This window comes from Schistocerca cancellata, chromosome 3 (genome assembly GCF_023864275.1).
Source record: "Schistocerca cancellata isolate TAMUIC-IGC-003103 chromosome 3, iqSchCanc2.1, whole genome shotgun sequence".
Lineage (NCBI taxonomy): Eukaryota > Metazoa > Arthropoda > Insecta > Orthoptera > Acrididae > Schistocerca > Schistocerca cancellata.
The window spans coordinates 25,675,701-25,702,568 of NC_064628.1; the positions used below are offsets into that span (position 1 = coordinate 25,675,701).

The following is a 26,868-nucleotide window of genomic DNA, read 5'->3' on the forward strand; positions in this document are numbered from 1 at the left end:
ACAGGTCTTCCCAGAACGTGAGGGAAGCCCGTCGGATCGAACGGAGATTATTTCGAAAAACAGTGTCTTATAGCCAAAAGAGTGAGGAATAATATGATACACTGGAATCCTCAATAAAACCAACTCGCATTAAGAAAAAAAGTGCTACATTACTTACATGAACACCCCTCGTACTGTAATGCCGGAAATGTATATCCTCCTATTTCCAATCTATTGTACTATAGATTTTTCCTTATTTTGTTACCTGAAGATATAACATTTCTGTGTCTTTGTATATTGTAATTGTTTTACTATTTGTATATATATACATTTATGTCGATATATAATTGGTTTGTTTTGTGAATATTATTTGTATTTATACGCTGGGTCTGGCCTAGGTAAAACTATGCTATCGAACGAATACATCGATAGGTCGTGTGGAGATCCAAAGTGTTTAGGATCTTTGGTACTGTTAACTCTGCTGCGTGGAGTGCGGGCAGAGGGGGAGTCTGGCTGGGGTGGTGCAGTGGAGCAGGTGTGTTGTGTGATGCTCCCGCGAGTTGCCGCGCTTTCGGCGTTGGGCAGCATGTAATTGCGCTCGACTTGCTATGATAGTTTCTGACACGGTGTCGCGGACGGGAAGCATTAGCTGGCGCACATCAAGAGCCCGTTTCGCCTGGTGACCGTGTCGAGAAGAAGGCGCGCCAACATCCAGCTTCTGCAACGGCGACGGCCGACAATGAGTGACTGTCGCCACCTCCTCGATCGACGGCTTCAAACCTTCAATCAACCAACAATGAAGACTGGAAGCACGTAAAGTTTCAGAACTGTATGGCAGACCTCAGCTTTTCAAACTGTTCCATTTTCATAACTAAATTACAGCAACGTAGCATGAACCTTTGTTGCTCATTGTCCCAATTGCATTACCAAGCAGGATCACTTCCTTTCCCGGAATGAACTCGAGTGTCGTTGAAATTCAAACGCCAGCATCATTCGATTTCACTGCTTTAATTTCAAAGTTCAGTGAAGGTATTCATAGCTGGCTACAATATTCAGATTACACAAGCACAAATTAAGAGTGCGAGTTTTGTTACCGTATTTTAGCTTACCTGTGACTAAAACCCAGCTTGGTACGTACAAAATTTAACTATTGGTAATTGTTCAGAATCATTTAATTCAAGTACAAAGTTAAATCTCTTATTTATAAATTGCGTAGATTCAAGTAGCTTTTGAAATGATTGTTGAGGTAGTCCAAGACTAACCGTATTTTATTGAATTTCGATGTGCTTCAGAAAGAAAGTTCACTATTAACTTCAGTCACTAAATTAACTTTCGATTTTCCAGTTTTATTAATTCTTTTGCTAAATTAAGTCAGAGTGTAGCGAAATTTATTACTTCTGACAATCTTTCAGTTTTCACACTACATGTGTCAACCTTCAGTTGCCACCCTTCTAGTGCTAATTATATGTGTAATAACCTTTCTTTTTCAGTTACTATAGTAATTGTCCATAGGACTGAAGACCGTAATTTTCCCCAAATCTCAAATATCTAATTACCGCTAGTTAATTGTTAACGTAACGGCCGCACAATTACTTTCTTTATTAACTTTACCCCTTTTCAAAATTAATTTCCACCAGTTTCATTTGCATTTTTCCTTTCATTTAGATGTAATCCTTTCGTCCCTCTTTACCGACAGATTAACTTCGGTGACGATTGCTTTTCCCAAATTTCCATTAGGTACACGCGGTTTAATTTTTCACTGTCATTAAGGTCGATAAGCGCGGGGGAGGTTACAGTACCTCCTGAAACCGACGAAACACTTGTCGCCAACACTCTAGCAATGAAGTTTTCGCCCATCAGTACTCTAGCGGAAATGTTGACGTGTTGTGTAAGCTGGCCCATGACAGAACCCAACATGTGTTCCACATTTTCCGTTTTGTATAGGGCCGGCCGCTGTGGCCGAGCGGTTCTAGGCTCTTCAGTCCGGAACCGCGCTGATGCTACGGTTGCAGGTTCGAATCCTGGATGTGTGTGCTGTCCTTAGGTTAGTTAGGTTTAAGTAGTTCTAGGGGACTGATGACCTCAGATGTTAAGTCCTGTAGCGCTTAGAGCCATTTTTTTTTTGCAAAGGGAACTTACATTTGTGGCGACTGTGCCTGTGTTTGTGTAAAAGAGACGTCGTCATAGATAGCTTTTTCCGCACAGCTTGATATTTGGAATTTAACGTACTGTAAACGTAACAATTTTCATTGTCATGTAGTCTGATAATATTGGAGGAATGAAATTAGCTAATAAAATGAAAGAAAAGCCTTCATTTAAGGGGCTCCGGAAAGGCTCAAAATCATGAAAAGTTCACTTTTTACTTTTTTGCGTTTTCTGAATCTGCAGACTATTACCTTTTAATAGATATATAATTTATTCAATTCCGAAGACTACAACTATTTTTAATTTTTTTTTTTTTTTGAAATGTGTTCTACATGGGCGTGACCCACTGTGGCACTGTTAAACTGCTGTCAAATGGTGTTATTATTAACGTCCGTGTTCATCAGGTACATTTTAGTGATGTGAGATAAAGTATGTGTTGTGGCTAACCTGTGATGGTTCAATATATATCGCTGGTGTGATTGTCGATTGTTTCATGTGCATTTACTCTGTCGTTATGTCGAAAATATTCGTAATTAATTCTGTTTCTTGAGTCTCTGTTTTGTTGAAGTATAATAATGAGTAAAAGTAAAGTTATTAGAAATCCTCTGAAGGCTTTTAAGAAAAGGAGAAATGTCGGAAAGTCAAAGGTATGTGTTATTACTGTAAATAATAACATTCTAACATGGTACGAGCGATGCTTGCTTTAGACAAGGAACGCTTTCGGGCTGCAGACAGGGCTGTAAAGAGTCTAGAAATACAAGCAAGAGTAAACTGAAGGAGGAACAAGAGGAAGCTGGAGGAGGAGTTTGCAGAGGATGAAGATAATCCATCCTATGGACCTGGAATGCACTAAAAAGTTAATCCAATCTTTGTCGCTCGATTCCCAAAACTTTTATTTTCTCATACTAATTACATGTTTTCTAAGGATCTTCCAAACATCTTTGTTTCAAACTTTCAGTACATGTTACACAGTACCTTCTGCATAATTTAACACAGCCTTTTTCCAAAAAACTGTATATTTTTGAATATATAAATATAAAATTGCAAAAAAAAGTTGTGAATTTTCATTACAATTGAAAAAAAATCATCTTTAATAACTGAACTAAAATTTTGTAAAATCCCTGTGTTAAGTTGTAGCCCATATTCCAATAAATAATCTGTAAAAGTTCAACTTCCTACCTCAAATACTTTGTGAGGAAAGATGTAATTTATAAGCGTTATTTTAACATTGCAAGTATAGGGCGTTCCGGAGCCCCTTAAGAAAAATTCGTACTAAATCTTTAGTCACGGAAGTTGTGAGTAACCTGGACCAATGTATCCATTTGGGACACAGGGTGAGCAGCTGCCAACGGAGAACGGGGGTACCGTCTGCAGCGTGCTGGGAGGCCGGGCTTCGGCCGAGAACAGCGACCACTACCACGACCAGGAGCACGACCAGGAGCACGCTCACGCTCACGACCACGACCACGACAGCGGCGAGGCGGCGCCGGGCCACGCCCTGCGTCGCCAGGCCATCCGCTCCAACTACGCACGCAAGAGCATCGAGGCCAAGCGCAAGGTGCGTACTGCTCTCTTATTTGCCTGACTCAGTTCGAACGGGACAACTTGCCTAAAGCTGCGACTGCGAACATTTTCGAAACCATACGTGCGACTGGAACTGCACAGAGGCTTACATAGTTAGTCTAAACGGCGATTCCAACTGTAATATCACCTGGTCGGCTATACGTAAACTACTTCTTTTTTTTTGCATTTTTGCCTACTATGGTTATGCCAGAGGAAGTAGCAGAACCTTGTAGAAATACCAAATGGTTCCGACGATACAGGCTGAACTATCTGGTATGATTTTTTTTTTAGTAATTTAATTGAAAGCTTTGTTGCTTTGGTAAAAATAAAATTCGTTCTTTTTGTCGTGACAGAATAAATTACTATTAATCACACCAGATTTGTCGGAGAACAGCAGCAACATGTGTAATTGATCCAGCTTTAAGAAATTCTATTACCTTTTAGCGGAAAATTCGTGCGGTACTCTCCGACGTTAGAAAAGTCGTGGTGTTCCGTTCGGAGCAGGAGGCGGCTGTCTTTTCTCACTCGCGATATCGAAAATTACTAAAAAATGAACAGAAATTTTTTTTTCGGAGGAAGATCGCGCGGAGAAAACAGACAGAAGTTACATGAAAGAAACCTAAGGGACCAACTAATTGGATTTGTACGAACATATAAACGGAACTGAAAGAACTTGGAATAAATACTATAACGATGTCGTCACGACAGCCTCCTGTTCCGACAGAACACACGCTGGATCATAAGCTGCATAAATCTTTTAAACAGAAAAGATTATCACAAGTATAATTAATGAAAATAAGGTTGAGAGATTTTCTTTGAAATTAAATAAACTTCAAGGCTTCAAGTATTATATTATGAAACGGAAACTTACATTAACATGGCCACCCATTGTGGCGGTGGAGCGAATTTTCATGATACACATTCTCGCTTGTTTGTGGCTACATATATTTTTAATCACTTAAACTCTTAAATTTACAATAAAATGATTAAATCAGTATGGAACACAATGCTTTTGCGTCCGACTCGCAACACATTCACAGAAGAACAACTAGAGAGCGGCGCGGCTCCCTGCAGAAGCAAAAATTGGCAATTGTTATTTTGAAACATAGGTGCATCGTTTTTTTACTGATCGATAGCAGCGTATAACAGTTTATAGCTATCGTGATATTCTGCGCTTTTCAGGAGCGCGGCAAAGATATCTGGTTACAACATTCATTGGTATATGTTAAAAGTTCGCACATACTGACGCGAATACAGAAAAAAAAACTTTTACATGTTAAAAATCGCAGTGATAAAGGCTGTAATGTCACAACTACCAACACTGATTATCAGTGAGACGGTTGATCATACACTGACGGAAAACAAATCGCAACATCAAAAAATACTTAATGTAGGGCAATGCAGTTTTGGTTCTACATTTGTGCAGGTAACATATGTAAGTGATTAACTCTGTAAGATTACAGGTTAATACCAGTGCGGCGTAAGCTATTGCCAATGCGAAATGCTGGTACACTAATAATCGGTGTAACCGCCAGAATGTTGACTGCGAGCAAGCAAACGTGCCTGCATTGCGTTGTATACGTGTCGGATGTCAGTGTGTGGAATGGAGTTCCACGTCTGTTGCAATGGGCCGGTCAGTGCAGCGACACTTAATGCTGGTTTTGGATGAACTTGGAGTTGTCGTCCGAAGATTGGAGACAGATCTGGTGATAGAGCGTGCCAAGGCAACATTTCAACATACTGTAGAGCATGTTGGGCTACAATAGCGGTATGTGGGCGGGCGTTATCTTGTTGGAAAACGACCCCCTGCAATAATGTTCATGAATGGCAGCACGACAGGTCGTATCACCAGAGTGACGTACAGTTTTGCTGTCAGTGTGAGCGGGATAACCACGAGAGTGCTTGTGCAGTCATACGAAATCGCACCAAAGACCGTAGGCCCAGTGTGTCTAGCCAACTAGAGATGGGCAAAACTGTTCTTTTCAGAGATCGGATCAGAACTGTTCACTCCCTGAAATGAATTAGCTCTTTTTCATGACTCCCCACTCATTTACAATAGAAAATAAATGGAAGGCACATTGCCCTTTAAACTTGGTTTATTCCAGTACTATACCTGTATTTTGATCTTATTTGATCCTAAATGAAGTAACACAGATAATGAGTAAGAATTTCGTATTGTTTATTGAAATTTCCACGATATGACAAAGTTTTTGATTATTGATTTATTTTGCACTATCGTGGTTTTTTGGGTGATCGGAAAATGTTGTAACTTGAGATTTACATTAACAATATATTTGGCTATAATGTATTAAAATTTCATTAACCTCATACAAATACATCACATGCCATATACACTCCTGGAAATTGAAATAAGAACACCGTGAATTCATTGTCCCAGGAAGGGGAAACTTTATTGACACATTCCTGGGGTCAGATACATCACATGATCACACTGACAGAACCACAGGCACATAGACACAGGCAACAGAACATGCACAATGTCGGCACTAGTACAGTGTATATCCACCTTTCGCAGCAATGCAGGCTGCTATTCTCCCATGGAGACGATCGTAGAGATGCTGGATGTAGTCCTGTGGAACGGCTTGCCATGCCATTTCCACCTGGCGCCTCAGTTGGACCAGCGTTCGTGCTGGACGTGCAGACCGCGTGAGACGACGCTTCATCCAGTCCCAAACATGCTCAATGGGGGACAGATCCGGAGATCTTGCTGGCCAGGGTAGTTGACTTACACCTTCTAGAGCACGTTGGGTGGCACGGGATACATGCGGACGTGCATTGTCCTGTTGGAACAGCAAGTTCCCTTGCCGGTCTAGGAGTGGTAGAACGATGGGTTCGACGACGGTTTGGATGTACCGTGCACTATTCAGTGTCCCCTCGACGATCACCAGTGGTGTACGGCCAGTGTAGGAGATCGCTCCCCACACCATGATGCCGGGTGTTGGCCCTGTGTGCCTCGGTCGTATGCAGTCCTGATTGTGGCGCTCACCTGCACGGCGCCAAACACGCATACGACCATCATTGGCACCAAGGCAGAAGCGACTCTCATCGCTGAAGATGACACGTCTCCATTCGTCCCTCCATTCACGCCTGTCGCGACACCACTGGAGGCGGGCTGCACGATGTTGGGGCGGGAGCGGAAGACGGCCTAACGGTGTGCGGGACCGTAGCCCAGCTTCATGGTGACGGTTGCGAATGGTCCTCGCCGATACCCCAGGAGCAACAGTGTCCCTAATTTGCTGGGAAGTGGCGGTGCGGTCCCCTACGGCACTGCATAGGATCCTACGGTCTTGGCGTGCATCCGTGCGTCGCTGCGGTCCGGTCCCAGGTCGACGGGCACGTGCACCTTCCGCCGACCACTGGCGACAACATCGATGTACTGTGGAGACCTCACGCCCCACATGTTGAGCAATTCGGCGGTACGTCCACCCGGCCTCTCGCATGCCCACTATACACCCTCGCTCAAAGTCCGTCAACTGCACATACGGTTCACGTCCAAGCTGTCGCAGCATGCTACCAGTGTTAAAGACTGCGATGGAGCTCCGTATGCCACGGCAAACTGGCTGCCACTGACGGCGGCGGTGCACAAATGCTGCGCAGCTAGCGCCATTCGACGGCCAACACCGCAGTTCCTGGTGTGTCCGCTGTGCCGTGCGTGTGATCATTGCTTGTACAGCCCTCTCGCAGTGTCCGGAGCAAGTATGGTGGGTCTGACACACCGGTGTCAATGTGTTCTTTTTTCCATTTCCAATAGTGTATTTTTAAAGTGAACATTTCCTTCCAAAGAAATATAAATTTGACTGTAAGACGAAAGTGCTGCATATAGCCTTACGCAGAATAAAACAAGGAAAATATTGGTGTATCACATTTTGCGATACGTTTATCGGTTCGCTCGTAATTAAAGCGTAAATTCGAGTGTCCATAATAAAAATCCTATAGTAAGAGGAGTCGTCAGGAACCTAATCTGATCAGTTTAAACAAATAAAAATAAAATAAAAACAAATGATGTATACATAACATAATAATGTAATATACATAGCGGTATTACTACGAAGAACAATATCCAGTAGCGACGAACTCCGACGCAGAGGCGCTGAGTCGAGCAGGTTGAGCCGCGAGCTGTATTACTGCGTGAGCTAAGACCGCAGAGACCAGTGTGACACCTGAGTTGCTTTGCTCAACGCTCTGGCTAGAGTCGAGAACGGTGGGGTGAGCGTTGAGCGGGCGAGTTCCGAGGGGAGCGGTGAACGGCCACCAGTCACCCGCTTCGAGACAAATCGTCCGTTCTCTTGCGAGCAGGTTGTTACAAGTAGTTCCTATGTTCTCTGCTAGGAGGCTCTCTGTCCTGTTGCTTGCATAAACTGCCCAGAGGGCAGGACGTGCGACTGAAACGATCGCCGACAGAGTGCGATGCTAAGTTAAGCTGCGCCAGACACTGCACGCGGCAGACAACGCACAGAGACGGCACGGCATATGTGAAACACAAAATCCAATGGGACACTGCACAATGCAGGCAGCCAAGGTAGAAGCAGGGCAGAGGCCGGCGCCGGCTGTGTTGTGTGGTGCGCACTGTGCTCTGACCAGCAGAGGCACCGCTGATATGCCCCATCTCTCTCTCTCTCTCTCTCTCTCTCTGCCGTGGGAAACGTTTGGAGCTACCGTTCTTTTTTTCTGAATCACTGATTGTTCACTCCTTTGAAAGATTCAACTCTATGTATCAGTTCAGGAGCGGATCCCCCATCTCTATAGCCAACACCGACTCAAAGGCAGGCCTCGGCGCTTGTTCGTGACGTCACGTCAGCTAGGCACGGCGATCGCCAGGTCTGTTGCAGACAGAAACGCCTGGGCATGCTTATCACTATAAATCTCTTATTTTTGGACAAAATGTTTGGTATTGTTTTGGATTCTGCAGTTTTCACTTGTACTGAGTGACTTGTGCAACCAGTGAAATCCATAATTCATCACACTTCTTAGCAATGCATATACTGCTGTATTTGAATGTCAGTTAACTTTTAGTTTGTTGCACAGTCAGTGTATATTCTACAGTCCTTTTATCACTGAGGGACCTGAAAATGTGTTGCATGCATAGCGGGTTTCATAGCTAGTCTCTCTTATTAGTGAAAGAGTTGTATGTCAATTTATGTGTATGGAGTGTTGGCACCTGGGACTATTTTTATTATACTCATAATGGTGGTGTCTCCATGACACAGGAAAATGTGAAACTATTGGCGGTAGTTGACCAACACAAATTGTTCTGAGAGATTTCTGCAATCAGTTAATTGTGCAATTCATTCCACTTCTTAACAATTAGTGTACTCCTGAACTTAAATTTCCACCTGTTTTAAAGATTGACAGACAAAAACAACTTCATGGTCCAGCACCAACAGAATTCGTGCTTCTTTACCTTATTTGTAAATCTGTGGAAGTTTCGTTTGTACTCGGTTGCTTTTACAAGAAACTGTGAACATATTGGTGCTCTTCTTTAGGTATCTTGGTTGACTATGGGGTGAGGAGCACTGAATGTTAATGAAATATCTCGCGATTGTACACGTTAAGGGAGGAGGTGGGGGACAGAAGAAGAGGCAAGAGAGAGATACTTGTTTTAACAAATAAAATTGTTTTATCCTATAAACTTTCTCCTTTCAGTTGCAAGAGGGGAATATTATCTTTTCCAACGTGCGTGTTTAAAAAAGTTTAAGCTCAGCAGTATTTTCGATGTATAAAGCTGTTTTGGTTCCTGTTTAGAATTCCTTTCGTTGAAAACGATTGTAATCTAATGACTGGCAACAGTTGGACATTTACACATGTAAATTAGTTCACCTTTCCAGTGACGATGACAAACGAAAATGAATAAATAAATAAAAGAAACAAATTCATTGTAAGGGCGTTGGGTTAAGTTTTGATAACAAAATGGATTAAGGAAATATAGTTACTTGAATGTAAAACTTCCGAAGCTTGCAATGGGGCAAAGCATCTTCTCATATTGATCTACGTTTGTTTCGACGGGATTCAGTAATACAGAACTATGGTCTTCATTTGTAGCTTTACGACAGTAAGAAAATCTTTCATCTAAATAAAACTGCAGAATCCAAAACAATACCAAACATTTTGTCCAAAAATTAGAGATTTGTAGTGATAGGCACGCCCAGGCGTTTCTGCCTGCAACAGACCTGGCGTCCGCCGTGCCTAGCTCACGTGACGTCACGAACAAGCGCCGACGCCTGCCTTTTGAGTCGGTGTTGGTCTAGCACGCAGACAGGTTGCCTGCAGGCCTTCAAATTGCCTTCTAACAAACACACTGCCGTCACTGGAACCAGCTTTCATCATAAAACATAACAAACATCCACTCCGCCCGCCAACGAGCTCTCGCTTGATACCACTGATGTCGCAAATGGCGGCAGTTTGGCGTCAGTACAACACACACTACAGGCCGTCTGGCTCGGAGCTGTCCTTGAAGTAGCCGATTTGTAACAGTTCTTTGTGTCACTGTGTGCCAACTCCTGCTCAAATGTCTGCTGCTGATACAGTACACTGCACCAGAACCATACACCAAAAACGACGGTCTTCCCTCTCGGTAATGTCACGTGGCCGTTCACAGCCCGCTCATCTTGCGACCGTACATTGTCGTGACAACCACTGGCAGCAAATTTCGTTCTCGTACAGTGGCTAGAATCCTGCCAAATCTGCAATATCGCAATACGAACATCCAGGTTCTCGAAGACCTATGAGTTGACCTTATTCAAACGCAGTCAGATGTTGATAGGGGCGTCTCTGTCGCCTTGAAGACGTACTTGACAAACATCAACTCACTACCTCCAATCTCACGAGCGTTACAGTATGCAATAAAGCATACCCGGTTTTCATACTCATAGTGGTACTACTAGCGCCACTCTTTTAAGGACTGGTGCGAAATTCTAATAGACATCATCTTTCAGATATAAAAATACGGCGTACCAACTTTCGTTTATGTCGCACAACTCCTTCTTCGTGTTGCAACTTTTTCCCATCAGTTCATTTTCCGCTAGTACATTACTAATTGTGCTGCAGATGGTCTGAGAGCACTGTCCTCTTATCATGCCCCTCACTGCTTGCAGCAGACATCTCGTGACGGACCATAGTATTTATTTCATTTTGGTATAAAATAAATTTTCATTTGAACGTCACAGACATCCTTAGATAAATAAGTAACACTGAATGTACAGGGTGTTTCAAAAATGACCGGTATATTTGAAACGGCAATAAAAACTAAACGAGCAGCGATAGAAATACACCGTTTGTTGCAATATGCTTGGGACAACAGTACATTTTCAGGCGGACAAACTTTCGAAATTACAGTAGTTACAATTTTCAACAACAGATGGCGCTGCAAGTGATATGAAAGATATAGAAGACAACGCAGTCTGTGGGTGCGCCATTCTGTACGTCGTCTTTCTGCTGTAAGCGTGTGCTGTTCACAACGTGCAAGTGTGCTGTAGACAACATGGTTTATGCCTTAGAACAGAGGATTTTTCTGGTGTTGGAATTCCACCGCCTAGAACACAGTATTGTTGCAACAAGACGAAGTTTTCAACGGAGGTTTAATGTAACCAAAGGACCGAAAAGCGATACAATAAAGGATCTGTTTGAAAAACTTCAACGGACTGGGAACGTGATGGATGAACGTGCTGGAAAGGTAGGGCGACCGCGTACGGCAACCACAGAGGGCAACGCGCAGCTAGTGCAGCAGGTGATCCGACAGCGGCCTCGGGTTTCCGTTCGCCGTGTTGCAGCTGCGGTCCAAATGACGCCAACGTCCACGTATCGTCTCATGCGCCAGAGTTTACACCTCTATCCGTACAAAATTCAAACGCGGCAAACCCTCAGCGCCGCTACCATTGCTGCACGAGAGACATTCGCTAACGATATAGTGCACAGGATTGATGACGGCGATATGCATGTGGGCAGCAATCGGTTTACTGACGAAGCTTATTTTTACCTGGACGGCTTCGTCAATAAACAGAACTGGCGCATATGGGGAACCGAAAAGCCCCATGTTGCAGTCCCATCGTCCCTGCATCCTCAAAAAGTACTGGTCTGGGCCGCCATTTCTTCCAAAGGAATCATTGGCCCATTTTTCAGATCCGAAACGATTACTGCATCACGCTATCTGGACATTCTTCGTGAATTTGTGGCGGTACAAACTGCCTTAGACGACACTGCGAACACCTCGTGGTTTATGCAAGATGGTGCCCGGCCACATCGCACGGCCGACGTCTTTAATTTCCTGAATGAATATTTCGATGATCGTGTGATTGCTTTGGGCTATCCGAAACATACAGGAGGCGGCGTGGATTGGCCTCCCTATTCGCCAGACATGAACCCCTGTGACTTCTTTCTGTGGGGACACTTGAAAGACCAGGTGTACCGCCAGAAACAATTGAACAGTTGAAGCAGTACATCTCATCTGCATGTGAAGCCATTCCGCCAGACACGTTGTCAAAGGTTTCGGGTAATTTCATTCAGAGACTACGCCATATTATTGCAACGCATGGTGGATATGTGGAAGACATCGTACTATAGAGTTTCCCAGACCGCAGCGCCATCTGTTGTTGAAAATTGTAATTACTGTAATTTCGAAAGTTTGTCCGCCTGAAAATGTACTGTTGTCCCAAGCATATTGCAACAAACGGTGTATTTCTATCGCTGCTCGTTTAGTTTTTATTGCCATTTCAAATATACCGGTCATTTTTGAAACACCCTGTAGATACAGTTAACTGTGAGCCGTTACTTATTCAATATTTCTTCGTTTCCACGAACTATTTTTCGAGCATTTGCTGTTTTTAGCATGATCCTAGGTACCGGGGGTCGCTTCCCTATTACAAGAAGACATCATTTTCATTGTTCTGTGTGCTAAATCATTTCCCATTTGAGCAAGGTAATCTTTATTATTAAATTTATTATTTGAAAATTATTAACTGCATCAGTGCCGCGGCTAAAGACTTCCTGGTTAAATTCGTTTCAAGACAAACATTAACTTCAGAAACATCATGAACATAATTTACTTGACCTCATTCCTTCAAAGTCTTTCACGGTCAAACAAAAACTCCATTAATGTGATGCCTGCATCCTGTCCTATTTCAGAAGTTTTTTTTCTGCAGCTGCGTTGAACTATGTTCTGGCAGTATAGGGTAACTTCAGAGACTAGAAAAGTGTAACAGCTAAGAGTAACGTCAACCTTTCTGGACTAAGGGGTCCATCCAAAAAATAAAAAAATAAAATAAAAATATTGTTCTTCTACAAACGTTTGAGAGCTTCATATACCTCTATTTGTGACACACACACACACACAAACACCTGTAAAGCTAGTACTACCAATGCCTAACTTCATACTGTTAGCACTCATGGGAATCTAGTTTCCGTTGTACAGTTTTTGAATACTTCTTTGTTACCTATTTAAAGTCAAACCATAAGAATAAAAACACTAGTCACTGAATCAACAGGTAAAAAATTCCAACAATACAAAGATTCTTATATCTATGTCGGAGACCATTACATTGCATCCAATAACTCCAGTAACTCTCTCCTCATAAATGTCATCTACCAGCCGGCCGATGTGGCCGAGCGTTTCTAGGCGCTTCAGTCCGGAACCGCGCTGCTGCTTCGGTCGCAGGTTCGAATCCTGCCTCGGGCGTCGATGTGTGTGATGTCCTTAGATTAGTTAGGTTTAAGTAGTTCTAAGTCTAGGGGACTGATGATCTCAGATGTTAAGTCCCATAGTGCTCAGAGCCATTTGTACCATATCATCTACCCTTCTCGTTCGTGACTGGACACAAGTAATCCCTCCAAATCCATTCTCATATAATTATTAAATCTCCTTTTGCAGAAAAGACTGCCACCGATTTTAATACTGATTTACTCGGTTTTTATTTCCAGTGCACGATGGCCGCGCAGTCTCTATCGAGACATATTTCTTCGAGACTTTTTATTATTCGATAAATTTCTTGTTATGTGTTTGATTTCCAAAGAACCCGATCACTGCACAGTCTTCAGTTTTTACGTTGGCTGTTTACTACTTTAATGTCGTTAGTACACAGGACACAACAACGACAACTTAAAATACATCTACACTTCGTATAAATTCACAAATACATTTGCTTACACCAACGACTTACTCAAAATGGCCGACTCTGTGGACATCAGCTTCTTACAACTTATTCCATACTACATAGTTTCATAACGTCTGTACATAGCATATATTTTAAGTGGAGCATACGTTCTTTTTCATACATTCAGTGTCAGTATCTCGTGGATTAATAAACAATACATTATTTTACAGCACGTTTGACATACATAGTCACGGAAAACACGAAACAGCTCAAATGAAACTTGACGACATGATTTGGCAACTGCGTAGTTGAATAGCGCTCCACAAATAGCGCGAATGTATACTGACCGGCCATTAAATCGCTCGCATCGTGTTACCAACTAGTTGCCAAATGAGCTGAGTTGCTGTTATCTCCTCTAACAGAACTCTGTATTGTAATGATTTCAAAAGCGACTGTGAAACTGAGATGCTATTGGCCCCACACTGGACGCCAATATGTAATAACAATAAAATGATACAGGTAATGATAAAATCGTTCCACACTAAGCGCCAAAACGTAATAACTTCAAAATTTAATTCAGGAAATTCCAATAACAGATAAGGGCTCCCCACATCGGGCGCCAAAACGTAATAAACTGAACGGCAGTGAAAACAAGTAATTAAAGGATTGAATCATAAAGCCACTTACTTTTATTACTTGATTATCAATACAAAATTTAATACTCGTATAAATCTCAGGGTCAATTTGACTGTGCACAGACACGACTCACTAATTGGGCAAGTAAGATCGAATTAATTCCCTCATTTTACAACCCAACTAAGTCAGTTTTGCAGTAAAGCGTGTGCGGCAGACATGATGTTGGTGCGACACATCGATCTCCTTTCGTTGTTGTGTGGGTGCGGGTTCACATTCGGCAGATTTCACCTTCCATGCTCTGCGGCTTTGTGGCGATGCTCTAGGGAGCTTAATTCGTTCCTTCTTATGTGTTGACTGACTTAATCCGTCGGGCTATGTTTCCACTGGATGCGTAAATATGCGACAGACAGTCGCACGAGGTCATGCGTCACGATATCGAGCGACAATGCTCACGACGTCGCCCTACCATATCAGAGCAGTCTGTCTTTTAACTAGTGAGATTCTCGTGTCCTTTTTCATGTTACTTTTTATAAATGCGTTGAACATACCAGGGCTTGCAGGACGAAGAAGCAAAAGTTGGCAGCAAGAACGGATGAGAATGGTATCTTGTGTAGTGAAATTCGTGAACCAAAATACCGTGATGGAACACTCCAGAGGACATTATCAATGGTTTTACAAGACGGTTAATTCTCCCATTAGTTAAAATTGTAAGGAGTGTTGAAATGGAAAGGTGCGAAACATCTTAACAAGCAAACTCGTTGACATTTGCATATGCCGCTTTGGGAGAACGTAGTGACACGTCTACGAAAGTGAATGTAGTGTCGTCCCCTGCCCCTAAAAAATCCAAAGCTGTGCCCTCAGAGTCAAAGTGATGCTCACCGTCTTTATCGTCAGAGATCGGAAACTCATCGAATTCCTCAAACACAGTGACGTCCACTATGACACCCTGAAGCGTGCACAAAGTCCATCAACAGCAAACGGCCTGGCCTGCTCAAGGAAAGGACGATTGTACTCCACAATAAGGCGCATCAACACGTCTCCAAGCTCAGACAAAGTGTAAAGGCTAAGTTCAAGTGGGAGCTAGTTAGTTAGTTAGTTAGATAGTTAGTTACGTTTTCCATTGATCAATAGCACGGAAAAATCGTTATGATGTGGAACGTGTCAAATGCACAAGAAATGGGCACAGGAAACAAGATTTTTGTTTACATTATAGTGTTATACCTAAATATTTCTATTATCTAACCCATTCCCTAAAATGACACAAAATGCATATATTATATCTCCAGATTTATTTACTCATATTCAAGAATTCATCTATGATATAGAAGGAGTTGTCAAGAAGGTATGATTTCAATTTGTTTTTTAAACTATTACTGCTGTCTGTCAGACATTTTATTTCATCTGGTAATTTATCAAAACGTTTTATAGCAGCATATATTACTCCTTTCTGTGCCAAAGATAGGTTAAGTAAAGGATAATGTAGGTCTTCCTTTTTTCTGGTATTGTAATCATGAATATCGCTGTTGATTTTAAACTGGTCCATGTTGTTGAGAAAAAATTTCATTACTGAGTAAATGTACTTTGAAGCAGTTGTAAGAATTTCTAACCTTTTAAACAGATGCCTACAATATGTGCGACTATGAACCCCACACATTATTCTAACTACTTTCTTTTGAGTAGTGAATACCTTTTCCCTAAGTGTTGAGTTGCCCCAGAATATTATTCTGTATGACATCAGAGAGTGGAAGTATGAAAATTATGTTAGCTTACTAATTTATACATCCTCAAAATTGGCAATTATTCTGATTGCAAAAGTTGCTGAACCTAGTCGCTTTAGGAGATCCAAAATATGAATTTTCTAATTAACATTCTCATCTACATGTACACCCAAAAACTTAGTATGTTCTACCCTGGCTACTGACTTCTTTTGATGTGTTGTGTTTATTGAAGAAATTATACATTTTGCAGCAGAAAATTGGATGGTCTGTGTTTTTTCAAAGTTCAGAGCAAGCCCATTCGCAGAAAACCAATTAATAACTTTTCCAAAGACCTTATTTGTATCATTTTCTAGCGGACTTTCTTTTGCCGGATTAATAATTATGCTTGTGTCATCAGCAAAGAGTCTCAGTTCAGCATCTTGTTTCACATAATAAGGAAGGTCATTCACATATATCAAGAACAGGAGGGGTTCCATGATCGAACCTTATAGAACACCTAACGTAATTTCACACCAGTTAGATGAAGTGTCAAACTCCTTTGAATCACTTGAAGCATATAGAGAGACTTTTTGCTTCCTGTTCTGAGGATATGACTTAAACCACTCATATGCTGTTCCATTTATACCGTAGAATTGTAATTTCTGTTACATAATGTCATGGTTCACACATTCAAATTCTTTGGATAGGTTACTGAATATTCCTACTGGTGACATTTTGCTATTTAAAGACTCTATTATGTGGACAGTGAAATTGTATATTGCTGTCTCAGTGGAACGGCATTTCTGAAATCCGAACTGTGATTTACTAAGTGTCCCATTACTGTTGAGATGGCTAACCACTCTTGAGTACATTACTGTCTCAAAGATTTTTGAAAATGCTGTAAGCAAGGATACTGGTCGGTAATTATTGACATCCGTGGTTCCCCCCTTTTTGTAGAGAGGCCTGACAATGGTATATTTTAACCTGTCTGGAAAAATACCCTGAGTCAGTGATGCACTACATATGTGACTCAAAACATCAACTGAAATTGCTCCACAATGTTTTAATAATTTGTTAGAGATGTCATCTACTCCAACAGAACATTTATTTTTCAAAGATTTAATGATTTTCCTTATTTCACAAGAGGTTGTCAGAAGAAACTTAATCTGACTAAAATTTTTCAAAACTGACTCTTCCATGTACTGCCTGGCTTTTTCTTTTGAACTATTCTCACCAGTTTTTGCTTGCTCTATAGCCCGGATATGGCACTCTGGGACTTCCTTGTGTTTGTTCCACTAAAAAAGCGTCTCAGAGAAAAGCGCTTCAACTCGGCCGGCCAACTGAAGGGCACCGTGGAGGTCTAACTCCTGTTACAGCCACATGAATTCTGGGAACAGCGAATCGCTTGGCCCTTGAAACGGTGGGATAGCTGTGCGCAGGCCTCTGGTGATCGCTTATGAATAAGGACTTCAATTATACCCACAGTCTCGTCTCGTACCTTTCCTTTTTAACACATCTCATACATAAGTGGATTGCTTATGTAAACGTATCTTCTAATTCAATTTAAAACCTTAGTTGACTTGCCTTCATTTTGATGATTACAAATTTCCTCCGGTATTTTGCGGTCTGGAAAAAGATGGGATTCACCAAAAACTTCTCAAATTCTTCCATAAATGATGCAAGAAACTACTCGGCATTGTGGCTCTACTCGCATATTCGTCTTCAGGTTCGGCATATTAAGCTTGCGCGCCTCACCTACTGCCTTAATTAATTTTACTTATGATAGTTTACTGGAAAGGGGAAACGACCTCGTCAGACTACATATACTCCTTAACATAAGTGCGATTTGTTTCCTTTGAAACGTCCGCTAAACCCACTGGGCAGAACAGGTGATCAGGATTGTGGAAAGGGCCAAATAAGGTGTCGGTCAGGTTCAGTCGAAATTGTAATTTATTGTAATTTAATAACACCTTTAAACCAAAACGGCACATAGCCGAACCTTTAGAACTACGAGTTTCAAAAGACAATTATGTCACGGCTGAAGGCCTCCAAACAAGGAATCTTAAAGCAACAAGATAAATCTCAAGTGGTAAAAACATGCAGTTAAAATTTCAAATAAAATAATTAACATATACATACACAGAGATGCTGAGAGCCTCAAGGCAAGGGTGAATAGACCAACCTAAACAAGATGCAATACAAACATCTGAAACCCCACAATAAAATTTTCAAGATTTTAAAATAAATTACCATATTTTTTTAATAAGGATTTAAGTGGCTGAAGGCACACAATTGATTTCCAAAATTCAAAACACATAAAATCCAGTAAAAGCAATAATTTTTTAAGTCATTGGCTATGATAGATTATAAACAGACAAACACCGGTGAGAAGGACAATAAAGAAAACGGCGCTCAGAAGCGTCCAGGGAGGTCAGTCTGATTTCGTTCACATAGGTGAGATAGATGGGCGATAAATAGTTTAGACAAGAAGAGAATAGAAGCTTTCGAAATGTGGTGCTACAGAAGAATGCTGAAGATTAGATGGGTAGATCACATAACTAATGAGGAGGTGTTGAATAGGATTGGGGAGAAGAGAAGTTTGTGGCACAACTTGACTAGAAGAAGGTATCGGTTGGTAGGACATGTTCTGAAGCATCAAGGGATCACCAATTTAGTATTGGAGGGCAGCGTGGAGGGTAAAAATCGTAGACGGAGACCAAGAGATGAATACACCAAGCAGATTCAGAAGGATGTGGGTTGCAGTATTTACTGGGAGATGAAGAAGCTTGCACAGGATAGAGTAGCATGGAGAGCTGCATCAAACCAGTCTCTGGACTGAAGACCATAACAACAACAGGTGAGATAGGTGGTGAGCCCAACTACACTTGATCCGTCCGAACCCAACCAGGGGACAGCCACGGACCGACCGACAAAACGACTTGCTTGCCACCAGCTGGTACATGAGAACTCAGCCGGCCGCGGTGGCCGTGCGGTTCTAGGCGCTGCAGTTCGGAACCGCGGGACTGCTGCGGTCGCAGGTTCGAATCCTGCCTCGGGCATGGATGTGTGTGATGTCCTTGGGTTAGTTAGGTTTAAGTAGCTCTAAGTTCTAGGGGACTGATGACCTAACATGTTAAGTCCCATAGTGCTCAGAGCCATTTGAACCATTTTGAACCATGAGAACTCAAACACAAAAGTTACGAACGTGATTATCCACAATGAAATGTCTATTAGCTGTCAAAAATACACACCATGTTGAACACCGACAACAGGTGAGGAAAGGACGCTGCCTGAAATTACATTAGTGGCCAGGTCAGGTAAGCGGAACACTGGCGGCCACAAGGCAGAAAATTCCTCTGGTGCACTCTAGTTGTAGTCAACCAATATAGTTAATTGCACCGCATGGCACTAAATTTCAGCAATAGAAACACTTGGTGTTGCTCACAGGAAAACCTCCTCAACAGCAAACCACCGAAAGGAACCACACAACATAAATGGACGTGGCTTCGATAGTTGAAACCCTAGTCAACTGTGACGTCCTGGGTCGGTGAACCACGAAGCTCGTAGCGATCGGACAGCTCCAGACACGCTCTGACAGTGTGCACGGACCGCCAGCAGACTCAGCCGACTGCACCGCGCGGAGATAACTTCCCTGGTCAGCAGCAACCGGCCGACTCCCGCAGAATGACGACAACATCTAAAACAGTCGTCACTGGAAATAACACCAAGTACACACACGACCTGACTGACACTTGCACAAAGACCTGAACGATCCCCAACAGTAACTAAGCACAGACGAAACAAATCGGGAGTCGATGCGCGCACGCGCGCACACACACACACACACACACACACAGCCGACTCATGAACGACTGGCTAGCCAAAACACGACGTCCGGTAGGACGACCGACCGACGATCCACCAAGACCGTGGCCCGGCTCAAGTGATGCATTGGCGGCAATGGTCGGGCGAGCCATGTCAACGCAGGTCTCACTGCTCCAACCCGACTGCACTGGTGCCGCATTGCAACTCCGCGACTAGCAGGTCCGGAGTGTGCTCCAGACGCGTTCCAACCCACTGGCGGCCCGAACTCGCTTTTTTTTTTTTACTTTATTGTTATTTTAACACCTGAACAAAACAGGTAGGCTGGCAGTGGCATGCTACGCCGCTCTTCAGCCAGAGAGTTGACAATCATAGTACAAAAAATGGAGAATGAAAATAAACATAGTGATGGGCAAAAAACAGTGGTCACAGTCACACAAAAAACACGGAGCCGTTCACACTCGACGAGAAAGACACTGAAAACACGTTGACACGGCGCACAGAACACTGACGAATCCGATGGCTCAAGTGAACGGAGAAGCGTGACGGCGGACACTAAAAACACAAATCGACGTCACACATACGAGACACAGACGGCGATGATCTCCGGCGCGCGAAAGTCCACGTAGCGTGTGCGAGTCTGGGGACCTGCCAAGAGGGGAAGCAGGGTGAGGGTGGGTGGAGAGGGAGGAGAGGGGAGAACAGAGATGCCAATGGCTGAGGAGAGGGGAGGAGGAGTAGAAGGACAGGGAAGGGGAGGCCCGGGGGAGAAGTGGGGAGGAGGGGGGAGGAGGGATGGGGGTGCCCAAAGGAACAGATACAGGAAGAGGGAGGGAGGATCAAATTTGGTAGGAGGGGTAGATGGAGGGGAGGAGGACATCATCAGGGAGGGGGAGCTGGCGGAAGCCACCTCGGGAGAGGGTAAGGAGGGTGGAGAGATGGAGACCGGGTGGGATGTGGGAATACAGGCGCGGCAGCGGGCGGGAGTGGGAGAGGAGCGGGGAGACAAGCGGGTGAGGAGGATCAAGTTTGCGGGAGGTTCCCGAACTCGCAACCCGAACTCGCTTATGACAGACAATGACCGGGAAGAAATAGCAGTCGAGCAAAGATACTACGAGAGGGGATATATCGATACGCGCTGCTAGCGCCGGTCACGGTCATGCAAAGCAGCAACTCAGTCACAGCAGTAATTTAAATTTACGTAATGAGGTGGAAGTACGTTAAAAACAGGGTGTAAAATACATGATGGCGGGAATACGAGCCACGCACAGCTCAGCCATAATAATCCTTTCAATACACTGCCTGACCCAGAAGAAACGATCGAATGTCGATATAACTACGTACACGTACGGACCATCGGCGGGTATGTCTCGTAAATGATCAGAGCTGCAATTCTTTCTCACAAGTAGAACGATCACACGAGAGAATTACTGTTGCTCATGTTTACGGTTGTTATCATACCTGGTAGAGTTTGTGTCAGGTCAGAAAGGCCACAGTTCGTATTAACTGACGGAAGTTCTTCGAGTAAAACTGACGTAATATCTGACGTTCACCAAGAAAGTGTTAGGGGAAAGTGTTATAGACATTCTGCTGTTCCCGATTTATATAAACGATTTAGGAGACAATCTGATCAGCTCTCTTAGATTGTTTGCAAACGTTGCTGTCATTTACCGTTTTGTAAAGTCATCAGATAACAAAACCAACTACAAAATGACTAAGACAAAGTATCTATATTTTGCGGTAAGTGGCAACGAACTTTCAAAAGCGAGAAATGGGAAACCATCCACATGAGTACTGTTGGAAATCTCGTAAATTTCGGTTACACGATAAATTACACATATCTAACTGCTGTAAATTCAACTAAATATTTACGGATTATTGTTACAAATAACTTAATATGGAACGATCACACAGATAACGCAGAAAGCGAAACAAAGACTGTGATTTATTGGCAGAACACTTAGAAAATGTAACAGTTCTAGTAAAGAGAGTGCCTACACTACGCTTCTTCTTCCTTGTATTCCTGCACGGTGTGGGATCCACATAAGGTAGGGTTGACGCCGGACATCGAAAAAGCTCAAAGAAAGGCAGGTCATTTTTTATTATAGCGTAACAGGGGAGAGAGTGCCACGTATGATACGCGAATTGGGGTGGTACTCATTAAAACAAGGGATTTCTTCGTTGTAGCAAGATCTTCTCATGAAATTTCGGTCACCAACTTTCTCCTCCGAATGCAAAAATATTTTGTTGGCGCCCATGTACATAGGGAAAAACGATCAGAGTAATAAAATAAGAGACATCAGGGCCCGCACGGAAATATTTAAGCGTTCGTATTTCTTGCGCGCTGTTCGAGAGTGAAAAATAGAGAAATAGCTTGAAGGTGGTTTGATGATCTCTCTGCCAGGCACTTAGTTGTGAATTGCAGAGTAATCAGGTAGATATAGATGTAGATGCAAACAAGCACGCTTGTTGTTGGGTGGTTGTCTTCTTGAAAACGAAGAGGCAATGCCCAGCGATGTGCAACTCGCTGGGGAAACAGCAGCCATCGCTGGGGCGAGATTTCCCTGGTTATACAACACCTAACAGAAAATCCGAAATTTTCATCATGTATGAAGACTCCAAGACATGGTTAAGCAATTTCGATCGTTCATTGGGTGGGATTGCAACTTAAGCTCATCCATGACGAAGACAGTACAATAGAAAATTCAGCGCTTTGGAGGACAGAATCAGGGAGACCAATAGGAAAATTGCCATTCAGGGCCAGACAGAGGATAGTCAGTCAGTCAGATGGATCGAGGAGGCATGGAATAATTATTGAGGTGTCAGTCAGTGATGAGCAGTTAGTCAAAGGGTTAGCAATGCAGAGAGAGAGAGAGCGAGAGAGAGGGAAAGAGGAGTCGGACGGGACGAGAGAGACACTGAGTTTCCATTTTGGAGGCATGACAATCTATTATCAACTCAATTTTTGCACTTTGAATAGGATTCCCGCTTTCATATAGAGATCTATGATCACTTTGTGACGAGACTACTTGCCAGTTTAATGTTGCATCCTCTGTGTTCTGAATGTACGAGGTGCATTCAAGTCCTAAGGCCTCCGATTTTTTTTCTAATTAACTACTCACCAGAAATCGATGAAACTGGCGTTACTTCTAGACGTAATCGCACTGCAGACGTACACATTTTTCACAACGCTGACGCCATGATTCCATGGCAGCTGCAAAGGCTTCTTTAGGAGTCTGTTTTGACCACTGGAAAATCGCTGAGGCAATAGCAGCACGGCTGGTGAATGTGCGGTCACGGAGAGTGTCTTTCAATTTTGGAAAAAGCCAAAAGTCACTAGGAGCCAGGTCAGGTGAGTAGGGAGCATGAGGAATCACTTCAAAGTTGTTATCACGATGAAACTGTTGCGTAACGTTAGCTCAATGTGCGGGTGCGTTGTCTTGGTGAAACAGCACACGCACAGCCCTTCCCGGACGTTTTTGTTGCAATGCAGGAAGGAATTTGTTCTTCAAAATATTTTCGTAGGATGCACCTGTTACCGTAGTGCCCTTTGGAACGTAATGGGTAAGGATTACGCCCTCGCTGTCCCAGAACATGGCCACCATCATTTTTTCATGTGGCCATGTGGCCGTCCGTCAGCATTCGTGGCACCCACCTGGATGACACTTTTCGCATTTTCAGGTCGTCATGCAGGATTGTGTGCACAGAACCCACAGAAATGCCAACTCTGGAGGCGATCTGTTCAACAGTCATTCGGCGATCCCCCAAAACAATTCTCTCCACTTTCTCGATCGTGTCGTCAGACTGGCTTGTGCGAGCCTGAGGTTGTTTCGGTTTGTTGTCACACGATGTTCTGCCTTCATTAAACTGTCGCACCCACGAATGCACTTTCGACACATCCATAACTCCATCACAACATGTCTCCTTCAACTGTCGATGAATTTCAATTGGTTTCACACCACGCAAATTCAGAATACGAATTATTGCACGCTGTTCAAGTAAGGAAAACGTCGCCATTTTAAGTATTTAAAACAGTTCTCATTTTCGCCGCTGGCGGTAAAATTCCATCTGCTGTACGGTGCTGCCATCTCTGAGACGTATTGACAATGAACGCGGCCTCATTTTAAAACAATGCACATGTTTCTATCTCTTTCCAGTCTGGAGAAAAAAAATCGGAGGCCTTAGAACTTGAATGCACCTCATATGCATTGATAGGACTGGGAGAGGTGTCACAAAGCCGTTGTAATTTGTGTTTGATATCCTGGATACTGGCATTGGCACAATGCGATGCCATTTATTAGTAGTTCATGCTTCCCGGTCACTGGACCACTCCAAAAGCCGCCTTTTCTCTCTTGGTGTTAATGACAGCATACGCACGGGACAGTAATTACCTAGTCTGTGTGCTGTTAGTCTCCCAGCAGTGCTGTGGAATGACACAGAATGTTGCAGCGAGTCCATTACTTGTTCTCATATGGAAGGGTTATTACGTGCTTGGTGCCTAATACGGCGATCTTCCCCTGTGGTGGTCAGACATGGTCGGCCTGAACCTTCACAACGAGTATACCTGCCCTCAAGTTCCCATGCAGTCCAACATCTGGTCACTGTCACATCTGAAAGCCCCAAAAACCTGGATATTGCTGGAGTCGACCAACTGGCCAAATGGAGGACCACGAGAGACCCTTTTCCCACTCTGTCAGGTGCTAATAACGCTGTCTCACACGAGTACATGACATCTCCGTGTCGCTGATAACACTGTGGTGTACGGTAAGGTGTCGAAGTTGAGTGACTGTAGGAGGATACAGTATACAGCAGCACTCCGTCTTCAGCCCACAAGTGGCCCATCGGGACCATCCGACCGCCGTATCATCGTCAGGGGAGGATGCGGATAGGAGGGGCGTGTGGTCAGCACACCGTTCTCCCAGTCTTTATGATGGCTTTCTTTGGCCGGAACCGCTACTATCCGGTCGAGTAGCTCCACAATTGGCATCACAAGCCTGAGTGCACCGCAGAAAATGGCAATAGCGCATGACGGCCCGAATGGTCACCCATCCAAGTGCCAGCCACTGCCGACAGCGCTTAACTTCGGTGATCTGACGGGAACCGGTGTACCCACTGCGGCAAGGCCGTTGCCAGTATACAGTATGACTTAGGCAAAATCTGTAGTTGGTATTATGAATGGCAGCTAGCTCTGAATGGGGGAAAATGCAAGTTAATGCAGATGAGTAGGAAAAACAAATCTGTAATGTTCGGATACAGTATTACTAGTGTACTGCTCGACACAGTCGCGACTTTTAATGGTTCAAATGGCTCTGAGCACTATGGGACTCAACTGCTGTGGTCATCAGTCCCCTAGAACGTAGAACTACTTAAACCTAACTAACCTAAGGACATCACACACATCCATGCCCGAGGCAGGATTCGAACCTGCGACCGTAGCGGTCGTGCGGTTCCAGACTGTAGCGCCTGTAACCGCTCGGCCACTCCGGCCGGCTCGCGACTTTTAAATATCTGGGGGTAAAGTTGCTTAGCGATATGAAATTTAACGGGCAGAGAAGGCGAATGGTCGACTTCGATTTCTTGGGAGAATTTTTGGGGAAGTGTTGTTCATCTGTAAAGGAGATCGCAAATAGGATGCTGGTGCGACCTATTCTTGAATACTGCTCGACTGTTTGCGATCCATACTAGGTGGGATTGAAGGAGGACATCGAAGCAGTTCAGAAGCGGGCTGCTAGATTTGTCACCGGTAGGTGCTTCGGGAACTCAAACGGGTGTCTCTGGAGGGAAAGTGACGTTCTTTTTCGAAGAACACTATTGAGGAAAGTTAGAGAACTGGCATTTGAAGCTGACTGTCGTATGATTCTACTGCCCCCAATATACAGATACACATTGCTCTTAAGGATCGCGGAGAAATTAAGGCTCGTACGGAGGCATATAGACAGTCGTTTTTCGCTTGCTCTGTTTGCGAATGGAACGGGAAAAGAAAAGGCTAGTAGTGGTACAGGATACTTTTCGCCACGCGGCTCGCGGAGTGTCCGTGTAGATGTAGATGTAGATGTAGATGTACACAAATGCATAATAAAATGAAATCATACTGGCAGTTTTCTTTTGTGTGACTAGTCCCCCACGTCGCTCTGTGAAATTACATTATTCTGTACAAACGAACAATGAGAACAGATGAAAACTGACAGGCAAGCCACAAATCTCGATAATTGTAAACACAATGACGATCGTATCCGAATGATTCTGCAACGAAACAATCAAATTCGAATCTGCCTTTGTGTAGCCCTTGGCTTTAAAAACAACCTGCAGTTGTACGGGGTGTACATCGCGTAATTATAGACCTGGTATTTATACGAATTTTTATAAGAAATAGCCTAAGTGAATTGGTTTCTAATTGTTTCACCCCGTAAGAATTCCTTTTACTTACGAATTCTGCGGATATGGAGAATTTGGTTGAACCTACTCATTAAATTTTGTAAATCACACACAGTTCTGTTACTGATTCCTAAGCACTGTAGGATTAGACTGTACATCTATTCACTGTTCCCCACAATCATCAACAACCAAGTTTTACTCGTGAAAGTGTGGTCGCATGACTCCAAGTATGACGTAAACATGTAGCCTGCATGGTTTGACGGTTGTCACATTCAGTTTGCCCTGGCCTCGTAGCTTACACCAATAGGGAACAAGCAGCTTTAATTCTATAGATCGGAGCCCAGAAACTAATGGCCGACGCCGCGATTTACTCGCGCAACCGTATCAAACATTAAAATATGCCAACTCCCTTGGAAGATAGCACTGCACACGCGTGTGTAACACATCCCCTCAAAAGGCACAGCAACACATACAGCTACAGAAGCATTAATTTCAGAAGAAGACATTGTTTAAGTAAAAAAGTAGTTATGACTAATGGTGGGTCAACA

The 26,868-nt window shown here is 43.5% G+C and overlaps 1 protein-coding gene across 1 annotated transcript in view; it reads left to right on the forward strand.

Moving 5' to 3' along the window:
* The window catches only part of LOC126175495 (cholecystokinin receptor-like), a 1,200,755-nt gene that overhangs the window by 1,112,313 nt on the left and 61,574 nt on the right, over window positions 1-26,868 (forward strand). The window contains exon 7 of the mRNA XM_049922316.1: window positions 3,458-3,682. Coding sequence (XP_049778273.1) covers window positions 3,458-3,682 — 225 coding nt within the window. The remainder of the gene's footprint in view (window positions 1-3,457; window positions 3,683-26,868) is intronic.